Source organism: Aethina tumida, chromosome 5 (assembly GCF_024364675.1).
Source record: "Aethina tumida isolate Nest 87 chromosome 5, icAetTumi1.1, whole genome shotgun sequence".
NCBI classification, from domain to species: domain Eukaryota; kingdom Metazoa; phylum Arthropoda; class Insecta; order Coleoptera; family Nitidulidae; genus Aethina; species Aethina tumida.
In genome coordinates, this window is record NC_065439.1 from 20,911,270 (window position 1) to 20,930,257 (window position 18,988).

At 29.7% G+C, this 18,988-nt stretch overlaps 6 protein-coding genes across 9 annotated transcripts in view; 2 read left to right on the forward strand and 4 right to left on the reverse strand.

Moving 5' to 3' along the window:
* Nucleotides 1-919: 919 nt before the first annotated feature.
* Nucleotides 920-2,304, reverse strand: LOC109600816 (aldo-keto reductase family 1 member B1). The gene is made up of 5 exons (XM_020017001.2): nt 2,149-2,304; nt 1,742-2,092; nt 1,437-1,687; nt 1,121-1,381; nt 920-1,060 (listed from the first exon to the last, which is right to left on the reverse strand). The coding sequence occupies exons 1-5, from the start codon at nt 2,218-2,220 to the stop codon at nt 1,030-1,032; spliced, it is 966 nt and encodes a 321-aa protein (XP_019872560.1). The 5' UTR covers nt 2,221-2,304; the 3' UTR covers nt 920-1,029.
* Nucleotides 2,305-2,600: 296 nt separating this feature from the next.
* On the reverse strand, nt 2,601-4,050 carry LOC109600822 (aldose reductase-related protein 2-like). Its single transcript, XM_020017013.2, has 5 exons — nt 3,826-4,050; nt 3,393-3,767; nt 3,089-3,339; nt 2,774-3,034; nt 2,601-2,694 (listed from the first exon to the last, which is right to left on the reverse strand). Exons 1-5 carry the CDS (start codon nt 3,895-3,897, stop codon nt 2,664-2,666), a joined length of 990 nt encoding a protein of 329 aa, XP_019872572.1. The 5' UTR covers nt 3,898-4,050; the 3' UTR covers nt 2,601-2,663.
* Nucleotides 4,051-4,176: 126 nt separating this feature from the next.
* Nucleotides 4,177-5,945, forward strand: LOC109600823 (aldose reductase-related protein 2). Its single transcript, XM_020017014.2, has 6 exons — nt 4,177-4,315; nt 4,383-4,676; nt 4,754-5,119; nt 5,174-5,424; nt 5,476-5,736; nt 5,795-5,945. Exons 2-6 carry the CDS (start codon nt 4,605-4,607, stop codon nt 5,826-5,828), a joined length of 984 nt encoding a protein of 327 aa, XP_019872573.1. The 5' UTR covers nt 4,177-4,315; nt 4,383-4,604; the 3' UTR covers nt 5,829-5,945.
* A 274-nt stretch (nt 5,946-6,219) lies between these two features.
* On the reverse strand, nt 6,220-7,564 carry LOC109600824 (aldose reductase-related protein 2). The gene is made up of 5 exons (XM_020017015.2): nt 7,402-7,564; nt 6,991-7,350; nt 6,684-6,934; nt 6,371-6,631; nt 6,220-6,310 (listed from the first exon to the last, which is right to left on the reverse strand). Exons 1-5 carry the CDS (start codon nt 7,465-7,467, stop codon nt 6,274-6,276), a joined length of 975 nt encoding a protein of 324 aa, XP_019872574.1. The 5' UTR covers nt 7,468-7,564; the 3' UTR covers nt 6,220-6,273.
* A 179-nt stretch (nt 7,565-7,743) lies between these two features.
* On the reverse strand, nt 7,744-17,024 carry LOC109600815 (1,5-anhydro-D-fructose reductase-like). Its single transcript, XM_049967856.1, has 6 exons — nt 17,002-17,024; nt 9,013-9,111; nt 8,602-8,949; nt 8,304-8,554; nt 7,888-8,148; nt 7,744-7,829 (listed from the first exon to the last, which is right to left on the reverse strand). The coding sequence occupies exons 1-6, from the start codon at nt 17,002-17,004 to the stop codon at nt 7,790-7,792; spliced, it is 1,002 nt and encodes a 333-aa protein (XP_049823813.1). The 5' UTR covers nt 17,005-17,024; the 3' UTR covers nt 7,744-7,789.
* The window catches only part of LOC109605092 (diuretic hormone receptor-like), a 141,743-nt gene continuing 138,259 nt past the window's right edge, over nt 15,505-18,988 (forward strand). For 2 of the 4 annotated variants that reach the window (XM_049967848.1, XM_049967852.1), the window contains exon 1: nt 15,507-15,799. The gene's annotated coding sequence lies outside the window, so the exon portion shown is untranslated. Of the gene's footprint in view, nt 15,800-18,988 lie in introns of all 4 variants that reach the window. The other 2 variants (XM_049967853.1, XM_049967850.1) reach the window with 2 other exon arrangements.

Below are 18,988 nucleotides of genomic sequence, written 5' to 3' on the forward strand. Positions count from 1 at the left end.
ATTAAGTCGATTATATCATTTTTAAACTTGAAATATACTCCAGTTGTTTGTTTATCGTCCTTGACGTTATAATTGAATTTGCTTTGTTATGTTATTTATTATTTCTTTCTACATTTAAGAACATGCTATCTGAAGCTAATCATAAGTGTATGCAAGTTGGCTACAGGGCTGCGACCTAAACAATCAAAATGCAACAAGAAGAGTTTGTTGTGGCAACTGTATATTTGTTAAAGTATCTTTTGATAATTTGCAAAGAAGTTATTTATATAAAATATGGTATTTATCAAATTACTTGCAAATATATAAATATATTAGATTATATAACCAAATGTTTATTAATATTAAGATCATGTGAACTTTTCGATATTTTATTTTAATAAATTTATAAAAATGATAGTGAATATTTAATATATTTTAATTATTTTTATTTTTTAGTGACTACTGATGAAATGTAAAGTTTGGTGAATTTATAGTCAAAATCATGTATCCTCGATATTTTTTTAAGAAATTTCTGACATGAACAATTTGTTAGTGAATAATTCTTATAAGCAACTTCATCGTAGAGAGAAGTTGTGTAAATGTGACTGTATAATATGTAGTGCACAAATAATTATTTTTTAGTTGTACAAGTATAATATTACTTATACTAAAAACATTTTTCGCTCATTAAGTAATTCAGTCATAAGATAATTAGGATATAAGGTAATTATGGTCATAAGGTAATTTGGTTATAAAGTAAATTTTGTCATAAGGTAATACCGTCATAAGGTGAATTTGATCTTAAGATAATTTGTTTAAAACGTCACAAAGTAAAATTTGTCATAAGGTAAATTCGATCATAAAGTAATTTAGTCATAAATTAAATTAGGTCATAAGGTAAATTTGGTCATAAAGAAAATTCGGTCATAAAAAATACAAATTTATAGTTTTAACAATATACTATATATTTGGATTTAAATCATTAAATTTAATTAAAATAAAAAAAAATATTTTATTGTCAATGATTATAGACAAGTTCGTATCTCATTTTTAGAAAGGGTATTCGGGATTGTTTTCCAATCTGCAAAAAAACGAAACAAATAAATAATTCATGGTTTCATCGCAAAATCTTATAACCTACCCTAGAAAAATTCCCCAATCACAGACTCGTGCCTTTGGACCAACTTCCAAAGAATTAAGAGCAGCCATATCTTTAGCGTCAAGTTCAAAATTGAAAATATCAATGTTTTCCTTTAGTCTAGAGGGTGTGACACTCTTGGGGATCACAATAATGTTTCGTTGGTGAAGATATCTCAACATAACTTGTGCGTTTGTCTTGTTGTGTTTTTTGGCGATCCCTTTAATTGTTTCGTCGCTTAGCATGTCTGGAATTTCTTTGGGCCTGGAACAAAATCGACAATGTACATTGTTTAGTCAAACATTATTCATGCACTCACTCAAAACCTACGGACGCCAAGAATTTGTTAAATCCCGGTGATCCCAGTGGAGAGTAGGCAGTGACTGTAATTCCATTTTGGTGACAGTAATTAACCAAGTCTTGTTGTTGCATGTACACGTGAATTTCATTTTGCAAATTGGCCGGTTTGTGTTTTGGATTCGACTTTAGAATTTTTTCGACTTGTTGACGGGTAAAATTTGACAGGCCAATTGATCTGGTGCGTCCAGCGTCCACCTGTTCTTCCATTTTCTGGAATAAAATTATATGTTGGGGGGAAAGTAAATAATAAATACCAGGTTTTACCTTCCAAACGGCGATGTGATCGGTGATTTCAGTTTCAACATTTTTCTGACCTACGCTGTTGAGTTTCATGCACACAGGGAAATGGATTAAATACAAGTCAACATATTCTAAACCCAGATTTTCCAGAGATTTCTTCATGTATTCCTCAACACTGCTAGCACGAACACCAAATACGGGTAATTTTGTGGTGATGAACAGCTCCTCCCTCTTAATTTTACCGGAATCAAACCATTTTTTCAAAATTTTTCCAATAAGCACTTCGTTATCGTAAACGAAGGCGGTGTCAAAGTGTCTGTAGCCAGCTTTCAAGGCAGCATTTAGAGCTGATTCTAATTCGTTTTCATTCTTTGCCTTAACAATAATAATATTGATTAGTATATAAAAAAATGATTGTTAAAAGTGATTACCTCCCATGTTCCCAAACCAACAGCAGGCATTTTATAGCCACCAGGTAGTGTCATGGATATTTTACAAGCCATGTTGAGGATTGCAACCGGAATTTGTAAAGAGGTTCTTTATACTAAATTGTTCGTCGATAAATGTGCTATTTATCAACTACTAGCAACCATTTAAATACATTGGATTGCGTAATTTTTATATCTTATCTTTTTACTTGTTTAGTACTTATTAACCAAATATTAATTAGTATTCAGATTATTCGACATTATTAGATATTATTAGTGTTCTCTTAACTTGTAAAATTTAATATTATATTATAACTGAAGAATGCAAAATATCAAAAATTTATTTTAATCAATTTCATTTCTTAGTAAATGGTAATGGAATTTCTAAGTTTCAATACATAGTTACAAGTGAATGATTCAAATTCTCTAAATAAACTATAAATAATAAACAAGCATTGATTAAAATTAATTTATTCAGTCAAATTTTAAATAATCATAGACAAATTTTTGTTTCCAATTTAAAAAGGGTATTCGGAATTGTTTTCCAACCTACAAAAAATACGAAAAATATAAATATCATATATTATCATATATAAAAAATATTATCATGCAAATAATTTTTACCTACCCTGGGAAAACTCCCCAGTCACAGACTCGTGCCTTTGGGCCAACTTCCAAAGAATTAAGAGCAGCCATATCTTCAGCGTCGAGTTCAAAATCGAAAATATCAATGTTTTCCTTTAGTCTAGAGGGTGTGACACTCTTCGGGATCACAATAATATTCCGTTGGTGAAGGTATCTCAACATAACTTGTGCGTTTGTTTTGTTGTGTTTTTTGGCGATACCTTTAATCGTTTCGTCGCTTAACATGTTTGGAATTTCTTTGGGCCTGGAACAAAACCGACAATGTACATTGTTTAACTAAACATTTATATTAACTCACTCTAAACCTAACGACACCAAGAATTTGTTAATTCCCGGTGATCCAAGTGGAGAGTACGCAGTGACTGTAATTCCGTTTTGGTGACAGTAATTAACCAATTCTTGTTGCTGCATGTACACGTGGATTTCGTTTTGCAAATTGGCCGGTTTGTGTTTTGGGTTCGACTTTAGAATTTTTTCGATTTGCTGACCGGTGAAATTCGACAGGCCAATTGATCTGGTGCGTCCGGCGTCAACCTGTTCCTCCATTTTCTAAAATAAAATTATATTAGAAGAAGTTTAAATAATAGATACGAGATTTGTACCTTCCAAACAGCAATATGATCGGTCACTTCAGTTTCAACAGTCTTCGGTTCTTTGCTGTTGGGTTCAAAGAGAGGTCCATCGTTTAGTTTCATGCACACAGGAAAATGGATTAAATACAAGTCGACATATTCTAAACCGAGATTTTCCAGAGATTTCTTCATGTATTCCTCAACGCTACTGGCACGAACACCAAACACGGGCAATTTTGTGGTGATAAACAACTCTTCCCTCTTGATTTTACCGGAATCAAACCATTTTTTCAAAATTTTTCCTATTAAAACTTCGTTTTCGTAGACTAAGGCGGTATCAATGTGTCTGTAACCGGCTTCTAAGGCAGCATTTAGAGCTGATTCCAATTCAGTCTCATCCTTTGCCTTAACATAATTTCAAGGATGTTTAGTATTAAAATAAAATAATTAGTGTAGTGATTACCTCCCATGTTCCTAAGCCAACAGCAGGCATTTTATAGCCACCAGGTAGTTCCATGGATGCTTTAGAAGCCATGTTGATGATTGCAAGTAGAATGATCAGAAATGAAAAGGTCCTCACACGTTAATATTAGAAAATTACACTACACTAAGACTTGACAGCATCGAAACATCACTGTTACACTCGATAAACTAGAGTGACAATTGAAAATAAGATGACAACTTCTTGTTATTGTATAATATTACCTAATTAACTTTCAGGAAATGTGTTATTGGATGAAGGCCATTTAATATACTACAGTTGTATGAGTTCCACAATTCTATAAATAAACATATTTTTGGCAACCGTCATCTACAGTGTTATTGACATTGAGTTGTAGGAAATTAGAATGTATTAGATCAGATTTATGTTGAAGGGGGAGATGAGTATTAAATTAAATTAAAAAAATAAAACAATTTTGCATTCTTATAGGACAAATGTCCCATTTATATGAGTAAGTATATACAATAATCATTTAAATATTGGATAAGTAAAAAGCAGTTTAAAGTCATTAATTTTAGCACGCTAATGAATTGAAATATTCCTGATACATTATTGCACAACATTTGTTATGATAATGTAACCGCCAAATAACTTGACAATAGTGGAATCCGCCAACTTGATATCAATCTGAACGTTTGTTTATCGGCCTTGACGCAACGGTGTCAGTTCTAATTGGCTGTTTCTAATTTGTGTTCACTAACCTGCAAAAACAGTATTCGTTGCGTTCTATATCTGGAAACATGGCGGCCAAAATATTTATGGATTTACCTGGAGGACTTAAAATGCCGGCCATTGGCCTCGGCACTTGGCAGGTCAGTATATTATTCAATGTTTAGTTTTTGTAGTATTTGACTACTTGTCAAACATTTGTATTTCTTAATTTCTTAAGGCTACTGATGAGGAAGAGTTAGCAAAGGCATTGGATGCAGCTTTGGAAGTGGGTTATCGCCACATAGACACGGCTTTTGTCTACAACAATGAATTAATAATCGGCAAAGTACTTAAAAAATGGTTCGAGTCAGGCAAATTGAAAAGAGAGGATCTGTTCATCACCACCAAATTACCTATGTTCGCTGTAAAGGCTGAGAAGGTCGAAGAATTGTTGACCACATCGTTGAAAAATTTGGGTCTTGATTATGTGGACTTGTACTTGATACATTTTCCTGTGTGCTTGAGGCTGGGGGAAGGCGAGACATTCAGTAGGGAAGCTAAATCTTTCGAAACAGAAGTCACCGATCACATTGCGGTGTGGAAGGTAGAATTAGTTAAAGTTTATTCAACATGGTTCTCTAAAGTGTTGTTTGTTTAGAAAATGGAAGAACAAGTGGACGCTGGACGTACTAAAACAATAGGTATTTCCAATTTCAACAAAAGGCAAATTGAGAACATCCTTAAGTCGAACCCAAGGATCAGACCTGCCAACTTGCAGGTCGAATTGCACGTTTATTTGCAGCAACAAGATTTGGTACATTATTGTCTGGAAAATGGAATCACTGTTACAGCTTATTCGCCACTTGGATCTCCAGGCCTCAACAAGTTCTTGGAATCACTCGGCAAACCGTAATAAAATTAATTTCCACCCTTGATCACGAAACTAAATTTAATTTTTAGGACCAAACCTTTACCAGACATGTTACACGATGAGAAAATTAAACAAATTGCCTCCAAACACAAGAAATCAAACGCCCAAATTATGTTAAGATATTTAATACAAAGGAGTATTATAGTAATTCCAAAAAGTGTCACTCCTGCAAGATTGCAAGAGAATATTGAGATATTTGATTTCGCTTTGGATGCAGAGGACATGGATACTTTAAATTCTTTGGAGGTTGGCGAAAGCGCCAGAGTTTGTGATTTTAAAATGTTCCCAGGGTAAGTTTGAACGAAGTAATTAAGATGAGATGAATTTTTCATTATCCTTTTCTTGCAGGTTGGAGAAGAACGCAGAATGGCCGTTTGAGTGACAATAAATTGCAAAAATATATTTAAAATGAAATCTTTGTCATACTGAGTATTATTATCAATAAATTGATATTACTGATTCAAATATTGTTCAATTAATATTAAAATCAAATATATTATTAATTTAACCTTGAATAATTTTATGATTTTTTGGTACTTGTTGTGGTCATGTGGCACTTTTGATATGTTTATTTATGTAAAAACAGATTGTTTCATGATAATCTATTATATGTGATGTTTTCAAGTTTAAATGGCAGTTCTATCTCTAACTTTTATATTTAGTGTAAATAGTGTAAATATGGTAAGTGAATATTTTGTATATATATAAATTTTAAATTTTTATCTTATCAATAAAAACAAGGTGTAAAAACAATAGGTTTAAAAAATAAAGCGTTTTAGAAAAATATTTTATTTTAAAGTATCGTTGTAGATTATATTCAAACAAAATTATTTCTCAAAAGGGTACTCCGGATTGAATTCCAACCTGTAATATTAAGATATAACATATCACCATTAAAATTAAACAATTTACGTTGAACTTTACCCTGGCAACATTTTCCAATCGCAAATACGAGCTTGAGGTCCCACGTTCATTGAATTGAGTATCTTCAAATCTTCATTGTCGAGAGTGAAGTCAAAAAGATCGATGTTTTCCTTCAGACGAGTTGGTTTGACACTCTTTGGTATGACAATCAAATTCTTCTGCAAGAGAAACTTCAACATCACCTGAGCGTTGCTCTTTTTGTGTTTGTCACCAATTTGCTTAATTTGTTCATTGTACAACATGTCAGGTAGTTTTTTCGGCCTAAAACATGATGTTGATGGTCACAATTATAAAAATTAAATGTAATATTTACTCTTGTCCGAGTGATATTAAGAACTTGTTGATTCCAGGCGTTCCTAAAGGAGAGTAGGCAGTGACGGTTATGCCATTCTTGTTACAGTAATCTATCAGTTCATGTTGTTGAAAGTAAACGTGAACTTCGACCTGCAAATTGGCTGGCTTGTGCTTTGGGTTTGAGTCGAGGATTCTTTGGATTTGTTTTATGTTGAAATTGGATAAACCTATGGATCGTGTCAAGCCATTGTCAACTTGCTCTCCCATTTTCTGTAAAAATGTGAATAGTAATATTGCATTGCTAAATAATTAAAAAGTCAATGTACTTTCCAAACTGCAACATGATCTGTGTTTTCGGTGTCGTAAGTCTTCTTGGCAACAGCTTCACCCTGATTGACCTTTAAACATACAGGGAAGTGTATCAAGTACAGATCTACGTAATCCAAACCCAAATTTTCCAGGGACTTTTTCAAAAATTCTTCCACTTTGTCTGCCCTTACTGCTGTTACAGGTAGCTTTGTTGTGATGAAAATGTCTTCCCTCTTCAGTTTTCCCAAGTTAAACCACTGTTTCAGCACTCCGCCAATGATTTTTTCGTTTTCGTAGGCAAAAGCTGTGTCGATGTGACGGTAACCCAATTCAAGAGCAGCGTTTACGGCCATCACCAATTCTCTTTCGTCTTTTGCCTAAAATTTTTACGTTTAGCTCAATATTTTTTTTTTACGATTTCTACATACATCCCACGTTCCTAATCCCACAACGGGAATTTTATATCCACCAGGTAAATCGAGCGATTTTGCCATGTTTGTTAGAAACTACTGTGAAACGCTACGACACCAATTCACCTATGAACCGTTAGCTCCAACTTATCAACATGTACTAAATCATTATCCGAATATATAGTTATCTAAACTGTAAATGTAATTAATTTATTCATCGTGAACTTGCAATTGTAAACAAATTTAAAATTCCGCGCGTGTGTTTTTCTATATAACTAAATTAAGTAAATTGTTGTTCATGACCTAATTTTTAACTGGATTTATTATTAAAAATGTTAATTTATAATAATAAACAGGAAATAAATTGATAAAGTTATTTATTGATATTTTTTCAACCTATACATTGTTACTGTTTAATAAAGGGCCATTCTTCATTTTCCTCGAGTCTGAAAAATTAAAATATCATTGTTATAGTATCACTTGAAAAACTTTAAAACAATTTACCCATTAAATTCACTAAAACAAAAAACCCTCGCGTCTTCACCAATATCTAAAGATCTTAATTGTTCCATATCCCGTTCATCAAGATTAAAACTAAATAAATCGAAGTTTTCCTTTAATCTTGAAGGTGTCACACTTTTGGGTATTACAATAATATTATTTTGAATTAAAAATCTTAATAACACTTGAGATGGTGCTTTACTGTGTTTTTCGGATATATCCCTTACAGTTTGGTCGTTTAAGATGTTAGGAAGAGGTTTTTGCCTAAAAAGTATTTGTTAATAAATAATAATATTACCATCATGTATGTATGGTAATTGTATGGTCGTGTAAGCTGGGTTGCCTAATATCTGTAGCCCTCCGATATATTTTATTCATGTATATTATTATTTAAATGTTAAATTCATATAATTTCTTACTGTTTGCCTATCCTTTTCAAATGATCGTTATAGCCAGGTGACCCCAGAGGACCAAATGCAGTGACGGTCACTCCATTCTTCTGACAATATTCCACTAATTGCCTCTGTTGAAGATAAACATGCAACTCAACTTGATTGTTGGTCAGTTTGTGCTTGCAATTCGATTTAAGTAACCTTTCCAACTGTGTCTCGTTAAAATTGGACACTCCAAGCGACCTGATCCGTCCGGCATCTACTTGTTTCTCCAACTCCTGAAAACGTAGAATGAAAAAAGCTTCAAGACAATTGCAAGCTCTACCTTCCAAATTGCCAAATGGTCAGTCTTCCTCGTGTACCACTTCGGTTCGTCCGGTTTCTTCGAAACGGCGCACACGGGAAAATGAATCAGATACAGGTCGACGTAGTCCAGCTGCAGCTTCTCCAACGATTCCAACACGCTCGTCTCGACGAACTCGGGTGCAGTACGGGTGAAGTTCAGCTTGGTCGTTATGAACAGATCCTCGCGCTTTAATCGGCCTGAATCCAGCCAATTTTTTAAAACCCGTCCAATTATGTGTTCGTTATTGTAAATGCTGGCCGTGTCTATGTGTCTGTAACCGATTTCCAGGGCTGCGTTAATGGCGCATTCTAAATCCTCCTCGTTAGGCTGCAATGTTATGTGGTTGTTTTAATTTGAAACGTATTTCGTAGCCATAACGATGTTGCTTACCACTTTTGAAGTGCCCATGCCCACTATTGGAATTTCATATCCGCTGGTTAACTTTAAACAGTTCGGAGGCATTTTCTGTTTGATTCTGTACGTGGATATCTGTAGGAAATGTATTCTGATTGTATTGCACCAAATGGACATACATATTTAGATAAGGTATTACTATCTTTGGATTATGTAAACTCTTACACTTATTATTAGATGTATATATTTACTAATTATTAATTTTATATTTAATTATTTTATCGCTAAGTGTACATAATAAGAAGTTTATCATAATCTTAGTATATACCGTACTATATAATTAATCGTCCTTGAACCACACCATTAGTGGAATTTTGTTCAAAAGTAACTTTCCTTTTGAAAATATTTGCATTTGAATATGTGTATTTCTGTATTGATTTATATATAAGTAGAATATTTTATATTTATATAAAATATAAAACAATAGTAAATTAATATTATTTTACACATTAACACATTAATTAACATTTCAAAAAGTTGTTATATTAATGACCAATACTGTAATTGCAATGTTAATTTTATTGCTTTCTTCCAAAGTTCTTAAACAAGATTTTTTGTAAAAAAAAATAGTCTAGATTACTTAAATGCAGTGCCTGAACATAGAGTCAATAAAATCCATTAAATGATTCCCATCGAAATTATCAAATTATCAAGACATTCGAGTTGTCAAGTAATCCTTACACTTTATTCTTTCTCTTGACGCGATCGCCCACCAAGTTCCACTGTAATTAGTTTGATGATTAAAAATTAACTTTCACGAGAAAAAGAACAAAGTTCAGAGGGTTCCCAAAGGTAGAACGAACTGTATTTTTATTTTCCTCGATCCTTAAATCCCATCCAATGTTTCCGTAACAAATAACAACAGAGAGAAAAAAAAAAAAAATAATTTGAATTCCACTTAAAACACAAACCTAAACCATCAATTTATAACTAAGCTCTTTTTAATTCGGCTATGCAAACTTCCAATTCGAAATGAAATAACTTCGCAACAGTAATATTATGCAAATTGAGTTCCACGTACAATCGGATCAATAACTACTAATTCGTTTTCGATGGTTATTTTTAATGTAACCTTTTATGATACACTCATTCAATAACCATAAAATTATTGTTTTACCTATGCGGAGACTGGATGAAATATGAGAATTTAATTTAACAGCCAGCCCTAGCATTGTCTGGATTTTTATGTCAAAAATTTTTATTTTTAAATTGCTCAGTTTTCAGTTATACGAGTACCCTTAACATAATTTTAATATTTCCAGATTTAATTTACCTTCGAATATAAAATTGAACGTTTTTTTATTTGATGTCAGCGGTTTATTGACATTTACAATTGTGAGCGTATAAAAATGGCTTTAAAAATCCAACAATGAAATTCAATTACAAACAATTTTTATGAAAACGGCACAAAGAGCAATTGTTATTATTAATTAATTAAGTTATTTTAAAAATTGTTTTGAATGACGAATATTTAGGTAAAAATACTTTAATTGAAAAGTAATTTGGATTTGAAAATAGTTAACAAGAATTGAAATAGTGTTTATAATTATAGCAACAAATATATTAAAAATATGAGCTGTAATATTTGAATTGGATGCCAGTACCTACAATGTTTATTGTTGTCCCTGTTATTGTTGTATCTATTATGGAACTGGTCAATCTAAGTTTATTCTTTAAAAAATTGTGTATTTTTTATTTTTCAATGGACAAAATTATGGCAACTTCTTACTTTATTATATTTCATTGCTAACTGAATTAATTTAAATTGTTACCCTGGGTATTCTTACTGTCCTTCAACTAATTTCAGCAAGTGTCATGTCCTCCAGGTTAGTTTTAATTTCAGTCGACGATGAGGTGGTCAAAATTTAGGAGAAGGTGAAACACGTACAATAATAAAGAAAATTTAATTATATATTTTATAAATTTGCTGAATTAAATAAAATTATAATTCATAGTTTCATAATATTTGATCCAATCCAATGTAATAAACTTTTTTCATAATGATACAGTAGTAGAGGATCAAGGAGATTCCCCTTTTTTTCTTACCCCACTTTCTATGCCCCAGCGAATATTTTTTTAAATCTATTAATCTTTTCATGTTCTTTTTTCACTTTAGAAAGAAAAAGTTAGTGTATTAATTTAACTTATAACAATCCTTTTTGAGATATTTCGCAATGAACATGTTGGAGCTGGTGAAACATTGATACCTAACCTAATCTATACTTTTTTGCCCTCCCCCATTTAATTGTCATTGTCGTTACCAAAAATTTTCCAAATCAATTATTTGGCTGTGGGAATGAGGCTATATATTGGTCACCAAAGTCGCCAGACTTTAATCCATTAGATTTTACAGTGTGGGACCAAATGAAAGGCCTGCCAGTCAGTAACATAGTATAATTACAACAAAGGTTTGAGAGTGCACTTAATGAAATTGGCAAAGAGCAAGGACTGAACTGAGTAGTATTTTTACTTGAGAAAAGAATAAATTTATGCATTAAATCAAATGGAGAGCTTTGTGAAATGTGAATGAAATTTATGTTTATTAAATTAATCGAAAGAAATAGCAAATGTTATTATTTTTCATCCATTCTTGAATTATAGAAACTAATTAAAAGTACTTTATCATACCTAGTTGATTTAATATGTATGAAAATCATTTTAACATTTTTCAAATTAAAATATGTCAAAGACGGGTCTGGTAATCAAAGCTAATCACCATTTTTCTTCGAAACTGTGCAAAGCTTAATAGTTTCGTAACTATTTATTACCAAGAAGTCCAATTGTATTCCCGGCAAGTCACGATTCGAGTTATCATAGTTCGAATTTAATTGCGTTTAACCGATAATTTACGTTGTCAGTGCCACAAACGTGGAACCGCGTTAGTTGCAAAATTTGCATTCGTTTGATGCTTTACGAGCACTTAATGGCGTACAAACCGTATAAATTAAACGTTACCAGCTGATCTGTATAACGCTGTAAATCAATCAAGTGTGTAAATCGTGTAGGCGTAAATTCGTTGTTACCAGACACGTTGTTTAGGGGGTATAAACTTATATAAAACGTCACATACATAATATAATATAATGTCTTTGCATAAAAATGTTATGTGCATGCACGTAACGCGAAATTGGAACGAGAATCCGGAAACGGAAATTGCAACTAAACAAGCACAATGTTATTGCGTTACCTCGGTGCAACAATTCCGCGTGTCCCGTGTACTTATTTATTACCTTTTCTCCTGCACACCGGTTTTAATCTGGTTTCCTTGCGCATCCGCCACAATTTCAAGCAACATCCGCCTCGAACGTTCAACTGGGAAGATCGTTAACAAGGAAAACGGACCATTGTAATACTTGTCACTTTGAAGTGTGATGGGAAAACTTGGCCGGTCCCAACAAGGTTGTAGTTTACTTAATAAGGACTTCGATGTGGGATAACGACGCTTCATCCCGTCCCGATCATTGTTCAATATTACAGACGTTACAAAAGTGACGTGCACAAAAGATCCGTCATTAATTTACAGCTGCACGTTTTGAACAATGCCTTATTAATAAACAATATATGCAACTTCGTATAATTCTCTGTTGGAGATAGACAATAAAATAATTAATCTTGTATTAAATAGGTAGAGGGGAACAACGACTGTATTAATACACAATTGAATTATTATGTGTTAATTGAAATTATACTTCGGTGCTTCTGAGTGCGTTCCAAACGATCATTTGGTTGCTTTTGTTCCGTTAATCATTGACGTTTGTTTGCAAATTGTCTAAAATTATTAAATTAAAAATAAATGGCAGATATGTCGCATTTCGGTGAAATTCCATGGCAACATCTGTAATGTTAACACTGTTCAATGTATTTTAGTTATTTAATCCGGCTTTAATTATTATTGATTGATGGGTAAATTTGCTCAAAACGTTCGTTCTCCTTATTTATATAATCCACATTAGTATTAGCAAATTTTAGTTTAATTAAGTTATTATCCGTATGTAATTAATTGTAATTTAAATTGAATTTAATGAAAAATTCCGGTACGGTTTTATTTTATAAAATAATAATTTATTGTGAACACACAACAGAGGCAACGGAGTTTTGTTTTGTTGATAAACACATGGAAAATGTTTTCTCTACTTTCCCAATGAAAAGTTTATTTCGGGAAACAAGAATCGATTTCTTCTCAGTCTTTTCAACGCAACATCGAAACTTACTTGTGAAAATATTTATAAGTAGAAGATACGTTTAGGAAAATATTTATCACATATCTCTTCCTTAAGATTTACCATGTGAAATTAATCTTGGAAGTTTTTTAACTTTAATATTATTAGGTTTTATTAATAACTAATTTTATTAAAATAGATTTTAAAACTAAATTGCAAAAATTCTAATAAAAATATGAAATAAAATTGTATGAAGGCTGAAAAAACAAAACATTAATAGTTAATTAAACGGATAACATTTAAATTACTTAATTTTTATTTAAAAATATATGTTTTAATTTAATGTTTTTTACAGTTCATTTTCTTTACAAAAATATTGAACTTTATACCATAAAATTGTCATTATTTTTAGTATGTTTTATTACAAATATATTTATATAAAAGTAGATTTTTAAGACAATATAAATATATAAAATAACTTTTTCTTATATAATAGCAAGTTTTCAAACATCAAAACATTTTATCCAAGAATAAATATAATGAATTCATTTTAATTCAATACGTTGAAATGTATTTATCTTAAATATTAGAAATAATTCCAAAATGAATTGGATTATTTGATGGTTTATTTCAATTTTATTTCAAATAATTTTTCTTTTTATACTTTTTAAACTGTCACAAACAAAATATAATATCGATAACTTGTTAAATTTGAATTCAACTGTATAGAATTCTTTGTACAATATAAAATGATGAAAAGAATAAAATTGCTTTTTTATTATATCGTGATTTCCAATATTCCTATATTAAGGGATGATAACCGTAAATATTTCTTTCAAAACTTTTTCATAAGAATTTAGAGTAAGTTGTGTATTGTATTTTTGAATAAAACAGTTATCTAATAAAACCTGTATATTGAAATATATCTGTTTGGAAAAAGTTTTTCTTATACTATTTATAAATTATTGGTTAAACCAAATTTACATTATATCTGATTGGAAAATATTTCCTTAAAAAGGATATTTTTACCTTAGAAAGGAAAACTTTAGATATATATTTGAAATTTTTATTAAAGAGCATCATTATCTCTTAAAAAATAGAATATTTTTCTTTTAGGAGGAATATGTGAAATACAAGGAATTTGCTAATATTTGAGAAATTGAATGACTTACATAGATTGTCAATGATAAATTTAATAAAAAATATAAAAAAATCTTGGTTACAAAAATTCTTCGAGGTTACTAACTCTAATGTATTACATTTTTCCTGAGTAAAAAAAGAAAAGAGGATATTTTTGTCTTGGATACGACAAATAATTTGGTAATATTTAAGAAATTTAATCACTAATATAAATCATCAATTGTTAGATTTATAGAAAATATTTAAAAATGCTGATTACAAAATTTTTTTGAGGATACTAACTCTAATATGTTCAATTTTATCTGTTAATATTTGAGAAATTGAATGACCTAACATTCATTGTCAATAGTAAATTTATAAAAAAAATACAAAATCTTGTTACTAAAATTCTCCGAACTCTAATGTTATTATATTTTTCCTTAATAAAAAAATTATATATATATATATATATATATATATAATATATATATATATATATATATATATATAATATATATATATATATATATATATATATATATATATATATATATATATATATATATATATATATATATATAGAAAATAGAATATTTTTGTGATGGGTATGAGTAATTTGGAAATATATATTGTTTAAATCAATTATCAAAAATATTTCAAAATCTTAACGATACAAATTGTTAAAATATATATTTAACCATAGGATTATATTTTATTTGCTTGGGAAAAGTTTTACTTATACATTTATAAAATAATAATAACATGTTTGAGAAATCGTAAAACTGATTGTCAATCCTTCGATTAAAAAAAATGTTTGCAACCAATATTAATAGCAAAAAGTAAAAAATGTTTGAACGTGTTATAAACATGTTTCATAAATATAGCAGGTGAAAAATTTTAATTAAGCCGTGACAAAATATGAGGAAAATTGCACCCGAAACCCATAAACTGCAACGGTCGTTCCCTGTCCAACCAACCAATCAATAACAAGCACATTTTCCGCAACGGCCCATTCAAACCTAAACACTAATTAACGAAACAGATAATTAACACCGCTAACACTTGTAAATGTATGCAACAGTCCTATCCTTGACGTTCAGTCGTCTTACGGCACCGTTTTACGAGCGTCTATGAAATAAAAATCGAGTACGTACACAAAAACACAAACAGATTAACCCGAGACTGTGGGGTCACAATAGATAAACATAATCGTTAAACTGATACCGGGCCATTTTCAATTTAAACGTGTTAGCCGGACTATCACGTCCCCATCTCCTCTCATTATCTCGCAAGAATACACGGTCAGTTTTCGGATGTTTTGTTTTCCGTGAAAGTGCCGTTATTCGGTGCCGTGACTGTTGCGTGCAATAAATATTTTTCGTTCGGAGGGTGAAATGTGATTCGTAAGCGTGGCGGGTTTTGTGATGGTTTTGTGCGTGTCCGGTGGTGAGTGTGATTTGAATCTTGTTATACGCGTCGATTGGGTTTGTATGCTTTTTTATTTTTTTCGCTTGTTTGTTGAGTTATGGATCTGTTTCAAGTGTGACTTAACTGACACAATTCAATTGAATAATTCATAATAGTGCGACAGTTTTAAACGATTCTGAATTGGCTCTAGACATCTCTGGATTTTCAATTAATGTCATTTAACAAAGTTTTCTTTTAATTAATAATCAGTTATTATTAGTTTTTTATTCTTATTTGTAATTCATTAAATTATATTGAATATACTTTTAATGATTATATATTTTTATTAAATTAAAAATTATATGAAAACTTCTTTAATAAACAAAGAATATTATTATTACTTTTTTAATGTGAGTCTTATTTATATTTATGTTTAAATATATTTATTCAATAAATTAATGTTTTAATAAATATAATTCAATATTTATGTTCATAACCTTTTAGAAAACTTTAACATTTGCAAAAAGCTTTATTTATATTTATGTTTATTTATTTATTAAATTAATATATTATTTATTTATTAAATTAATATAATAATAATAATAATTCGATTTTCTATGTTACTTTCTTTTAGAAAATTTTATAAAATCTCAGTTACCATTTAGAAAAACACTTTTTAATTAATAATAAGATTAATTATTAGTTTTTATAAGTGTATCAATTTTTTTGTTTTTAAATTTTATTAAACATTTAGAATATTTTTTATTTATTTATCGTATATTTATAAAAGAATATTTGAATTTAATTTAGTTATTATAAAATATTGTATGGTACATCTTTAATAAACTAATAAGAATTTTATTTTATTAATGTATGCTGTATTTATATTTATGTTTATTTATTTACTAAATTAATAATATAATAATATTTAATTTTCTATATTAGTTTCTTTCTGCTTTATTTATATTTATTCTATAAATTAATGTCATAATAAATGAAATATGTTAGTTTATTTCACACTTTTATAGAATTTCAATTGATATTTACAGTTTTTTAATTTATAAATAATAATTATTAGTTTTACAATGACCTTTATATCGTATTTATTAAAAAAAAATTTTTTAAACAGAGAAAGAATAAATTTTACTAATGTATCTATTAATTATTAATTAATTCTATAATTTAATAATAATGAAAATTCGAGTTTTTAGCCAAATTATTGCCTAAGCATGATAAGTTACTTTTCTTAAAGCAACATAGAAAGTATGGATAAACTTACCATAGGAGGATAACAACATAACAAACAAACAAATACTGTTTGTTATTCACATTTGTGGAATTTAAGAAACGTTACATATTTAACATAAAACAACCATAAAAACACAAACAATCGTATTTTCACTTAATATTTATTTTTACCTGCCGTAATTATTTTTAACGTCACAACCTTGTCCTTTTTGGCGGATGCGCCAAGAATTACCCATCTAATAATAAATTAAATTAAAAGCAAGTAATTATGTTCAAAAACATATTCATTGACATTAACCAGAAACTGTTTGAAATTGTTGATTGAACAGTGTGTGACTTTTTGGGGAACGGTAGATAGTTTCGAAATAACGTATCGTGTGCATTTAAATGTGTAATTAAGTCTTGATGGGCACAAACTGCTGATACTCATAGAACACGTTAAAATTAATAATTGTGTAAAATCCCTAAGATTTGAATATACAAATGGAGGAGATTATATGGTTAGCAGTAAAGGGAATAATTTCCGTCATTAACCCTTAACCTTCATTAACCCAAGCTAATTTACTTTATTCGGACGGGCGGTTTATTTAATGCCAATTACTAATTAATAAAAGGTGAGTCTTTGAAGCGTTATTATGGCGATCATAATTTATGCCGTCGCAGCATGTAACACTAAGAAAATTTAATAATTTAAGATTGTTTACACTGCCGATTGAAATTTATTAACACCATTCGAGTTAAATGTCACATGCAGAACCAATTTCGTCTGATACCGAACCGAGCAATTATCATTCGATTGTCTAATTAAAATTGAACGTTTCAGACACCAATAAAAACGTTATTGCAATTAATCACTAGAAAATTACTTGGGCTCACATCCAGTCTGGATGGAAACTTATTCACCCCTAGTTTTGTCTAGGTTATCAATCAAAATTGGAAAAAAATATTGCCTTCATACGATATATTAATTTACTCTTTTAATAATGTTAATAATTAGGTGATGAGCACGGTATAAAATTAATGAAACGAAAAATTTCTCATTAGTATTGAAAATAATTAGCAGTTATATTATTTTATTGGGATTAATTAACTCGAGAAAGATTTGGTGCTCTGCAATTAGGATATTTATCTATTTTAAAACGATCAATGAGAAATCCTATAAATTATCCTCACTAAGCAATTCCTGCGACTGTAGCCAACCTAACTCAATTTTTTAAAGTGGGTGTTGTCATTTAAAACGATTCTTTATTAGGACCACACTTATGGATTGTTTTAAAATAGATACCCTGTATATTGATTATCTACCATGTGGCAAAACTGTCAATGCAACTGTCTACTGCTGACAAATTTAATGAAAAATTACTCAAAGACGAGTTAAATTGAAAGAAAAAATATATAAAAAACTTTTTGACATCTTAAGACCATACGTTGTATTAAAGACAAGTTTTGCCCCATCTATCAAATTGTCCTGATATTTCTCCACGTGTCTAATATTTATTTTTGTCATTGTCCAACTTTTTCCTAATAAACAGTTCAATTCTGAAGACTCAGTCAAAACTGAGATTGATTTGTTCTTCAGTTCTAAGAATATCCTATTTAGCACTTGAATTTGTATAACGTTGCCTAAAATTTATTGATTATAATAATTATTTTGAATAAAAGTTATTTAGGCAATAGAAATAAAATACATTTTCCTAATATTTTAGTGGTGATACATACAGTAAAGGTCATAATTATAGCAACTTATTAAAAAAAGAGTTGTATTACCTAAATTAAATTTCAGTTCTCAAAGTGTTTTTCACTCTTATTGTTGTCTTTTCTGTAACTGGTCAATCTAATTTTATTCTAATAAATAGCGTACTTTTTTTCAGCGGACAAAATTATTTTTATAACTTTTTAATCATTAAAAATCCCTTTAAAAAATAAAGTTGCTATATTTATGTTCAGTTCAATTTAGAAATGTATATGTAATATTAAATAAAAGAGTTGTGGCTTAAATACACAACATTTTAAAAAGT